Source organism: Macrobrachium nipponense, chromosome 20, assembly GCF_015104395.2.
Source record: "Macrobrachium nipponense isolate FS-2020 chromosome 20, ASM1510439v2, whole genome shotgun sequence".
In the NCBI taxonomy this organism is placed as follows: domain Eukaryota; kingdom Metazoa; phylum Arthropoda; class Malacostraca; order Decapoda; family Palaemonidae; genus Macrobrachium; species Macrobrachium nipponense.
Window position 1 is genome coordinate 11616483 of NC_061089.1, and position 3872 is coordinate 11620354.

General features: G+C 67.7%; 1 protein-coding gene across 1 annotated transcript; it reads left to right on the forward strand.

Moving 5' to 3' along the window:
• Positions 1-452: 452 nt before the first annotated feature.
• Positions 453-779, forward strand: LOC135219710 (uncharacterized). The gene has a single exon (XM_064256699.1). The coding sequence runs from the start codon at positions 453-455 to the stop codon at positions 777-779; it is 327 nt and encodes a 108-aa protein (XP_064112769.1).
• The last annotated feature ends 3093 nt before the right edge of the window (positions 780-3872 follow it).

Sequence of the window (3872 nt, forward strand, 5' to 3'; positions counted from 1 at the left end):
TTTGAAGAAAACGTGGCCTTACCTGGCCTTGGCAGCAGCTGTTATAAGGACGTTTTTGTCCAGATTTTGTTCGAAATCCGTAAGAATAGTCATCTTGTTTGCTGTGGCTGCCTATTCGCTAGCGAGATTTCTCTCCTGACTGATGATGATGGAGCTGAACAGCCTAAGGAAAAGGAACTGAACGAGAGAATTGCTGCCTTGCAAGACGCCATCCAGTACCAGAGAGAGCAGTGCGTGCACTTAGACAGAACAATCATTCTTCAGCTACAACAGAGGCTCGACTACCAAGAAGAGACGCAGAAGGCGGGCGGAAGGGAAGAACGCGTTCGTGAAATCCAGATCACTCAGGAGGTGTTGCAACAGCAGGCCTTGCAAGAGAGGGCCCACTCGCTCGAAGCTGGAACGATAAAGAGAAGAGGGAGAAACGGCAGCTGGAAGACAAGATCCTCAAGATGGCCGAAGAAAACCAGCATCTGAAGAACAACGTGAAGAAAATTGGTCAGAGGAACGATGCCCTTTGTGAGAGGATGAGGGAACTGTCTGGGCAGTCGCCAGACGCAAACTGCCTGCTTGAGGGGCTCGAGAAACTCCTACAACAGAAGGAGAAAGACGTGCAGCTAAAGATGGCAGAAGCGGCGCGGATAGCGAGGCTCATCCAGGAACAAAAAGACTCAACTGAAAAGTGGGAATCCGACTGGAAAGACCTGGGGCTGAGGTTCCAGCGCCTGCAGAAGGACTTGGAGGACCTCTTGGAAGGAAAAGTGTGGACTCCAGTGTGAAGTTGAGACAGCGAAACTCAAGAGGAACGAGCTGGCATGCCTTCTAGAGGAAGGAAATGGTTGCCTGGAGTCGCTGGAGAAGAAGGCCGGTGTCCAGAGCGAATGGAACAACCAGATGGATGATGAGGTTGGATGGCTGCAAGGAGCGAAGGAGAAAATGGTCTCCGATTTGAAGAATCTCCAGGAGAAATAAAGATGAATGGAGGAGAGCAACTGAAAACTGCAGAAGATTCTGTCGATCTTCAAGAAATGGCGTGATGAAGACTGCACTGGCCTCACTAAGACGGATAAGATGTGGAAATTTTGAGGAGGATGTTTATTGAATGGAAAATTTGATGTTTATTTTGTAATAAGTTTGTTTTGTTAATCCTTGAAGGAAATTGAACTAGAATAGAAATAAATATGTTAAAATGTTTTCTTAGAGTTTTATTGATTCGTGGATGGAAAAGAACAGAGGGGGAATATAGAAAGGGTGAAGAAAATAAGGGGATTCGTGTAGGTGCCGGGAAAAGAAACAGGATTAGGAGAAGCCCCAAGAAAATTGAGAGGATTCAATAGGATGGGTGGAGGTGCCAGGAGAAGAAAGAGAGGATTCAGTAGGATTCGTGGAGTTTTAGAAAAGAACTACAAGATTCAGAGAATCCCCAGAAGAACTGAGAGGATGCAGTGGCATATTCTGGTTCTAAGGTACAGAATAGCTATTACACTGTTCAGGGACTGGCGGGCGAGGCTCGCCACGGGTCCTGGGACGGGCAGGCAGGCGTCCGCCCCGGGTCCCGGGAGGGGTGGGCAGGCGTCCGCCGCGGGTCCCGGGAGGGGCGGGCAGGCGTCCGCTGCGGGTCTCGGGGAGGGGCGGGCGGGCGGGCGTCCCGCGGCGGGGGGTTCCACGGGAGGGGCAGGCAGGACGTCCACGCTGCGGGGTTGGGTCCCGGGATAGGGGCGGGCAGGTGGGCAGGCGTCCAGCGGCGGGGGTCCACGGGAGGGGGCGTGGCAGGCATCGCGGCGGGGGTCCCCCGGGAGGGAGGGCGCGGGCAGGCGTCCGCCGCGGATCCCGGGACGGGCCCTGGCAGGATCCGCGCGGTCCCGGACGGGATGGCAGGCCTGTTCCGCGGCGGGCCCGGGAGGGGCTGGCAGCGTCCCGGGAGGGTCGGGCAGGGTTGGCGCGCCTTCCGCGGCGGGTCCGGGAGGGGAGGGCGGGCAGGCGTCCGCCGCGGGTCCGGGAGGGGCGGGCAGGCGTCCGCCGCGGTCCCGGGAGGGGCTGGGCTGGGTGCGGGCTCCGCCGCGGGTCCCGGGCGGGCAGGCGTCCGCCGCGGGTCCCTGGGCCGGGACGGGGTCCGGAAGCAGGGAGCGTCCGCCGCGGGTCCGCGGGAGGGGCGGCAGGCCGTCCCGCCGTGGGTCCCGGGAGGGGCGGGCAGGCGTCCCGCCGGGGTCCCGGGAGGGACGGGCAGGCGGGTCGGGCCGCAGGTCCCGGGAGGGACGGGCAGGCGTCCGCCGCGGGTCCCGGGAGGGGACGGGCAGGCGTCCGGCCGCGGGACCCGGGAGGGCGGGCAAGCGTCCGCCGCGGGACCCGGGTAGGGGCCCGGGCAGGGCGTCCGCCGCGGGTCCGGGAGGGGGGCAGGGCGTCGCCGCGGGTCACGGGAGGGCGGGCAGGGTCCGCCGCGGGTCCCGGGAGGGCGGGCAGGCGTCGCCGCCGCGGGTCCCGGGAGGGGCGGGCAGGGCGTCCGCCGCCGGGTCCCGGGAGGGGCGGGCAGGCGTCGCCCGCGGGTCCCAGGACACGGCTGGCACGGCGTCCGCCGCGGGTTCCCGGGAGGGGCGGGCAGAGCGTCCGCCGCGGGATCCCGGGAAGGGGCGGGCAGGCGTACCCCGGCGGGTCCAGGGAGGGGCGGGCCACGGCGTCTGCTCGCGGATCCCGGGACGGGCTGGCAGGCGTCCCGCCGCGGTCCGGGACGGCTGGCAGGCGTCCGCAGCGGGTCCGGGAGGGGCGGGCAGGCGTCCGGCGCCCGGGGCCCGGGAGGGGCGCAAGGCTCGTCCGGGCCGGCGGGTCCCCGGGAGGGGCGGGCAGGCGTCCGCGCGGGTCCCGGGAGGGGCGGGCAGGCGTCCGCGCGGGTCCCGGGGAGGGGCGGCAGGCTAGTCCCGCGGGTCGGAGGGACGGGCAGGCGCGCCGCGGGTCCCAGGATGGCGGGCCCAGGCGGGTCCGCCGAGGGTCCGACGGGCTGGCCCAGGGGGCGGGTCCCCCGCGGGCGGGTCCCAGGACGGGCTGGTTAGGCGTCCGTCCGCGGGTCCTGGGCGGATATGTGCTGGCCAGGGGCTGTCGGCCGGGGTTCCCAGGAGGGGCGGGCCAGGCGGGTCTGCTGGGGTCCCGGGACGTGCTGGCAGGCGTCCGCCACGGGTCCCGGGAGGGGCGGGCAGGCGTCTGCCGCGGGTCCCGGGACGGGCTGGCAGGCGTCCGCTGCGGGTCCCGGGACAGGCTGGCCGGCGTCCGTCGCGGGTCCCGGGAGGGACGGGCAGGCGTCCGCCGCGGGTCCCGGGACAGGCTGGCCGGTGTCCACCACGTGTCCCGGGACGGGCGGGCCAGTGCCCACCATGTGTCCCGGGACTGCCATGTATCCCCGGACGGGAGGGCAGTGTCCGCCACGCGTCCCGGGACAGGTGGGTCATGCCCGCTGCGGATCTCGGGACGGGCGTGCTGGCGCCCGCCATGGTTCCCGGGACACGTGGAGGACTCCTCCCACCTGGTGTCCGCCCGTCCATGGACACGTGGCAGACACCACTTGCCTGTCTCGGGATCCACGGCGGACACCAGCCGCCCGTCCCGGGACCCCTGGGGCCCCGGCCCGGCCCACCCGTCCTGGACACGTGGCGGACACCACCATGGATTCCGGATGGGCGGGCAGGTGCCACCACTGGTCCTGGGACGGGCGGGCCGGGCCCGCCGCTGGTCCCGGGACAGGCGGGCAGGCTTCCACCAATGGTTCCGGGACGGGTGCGCCGGGCCTGCCGCCGATCAGGGGACTGGCGGGCTGGGTCCGCCGTAGGTCTATGGACGGGCGGGCGGTGTCCACCACATGTCCCGGGACGGGCAGGCTGGTGCCT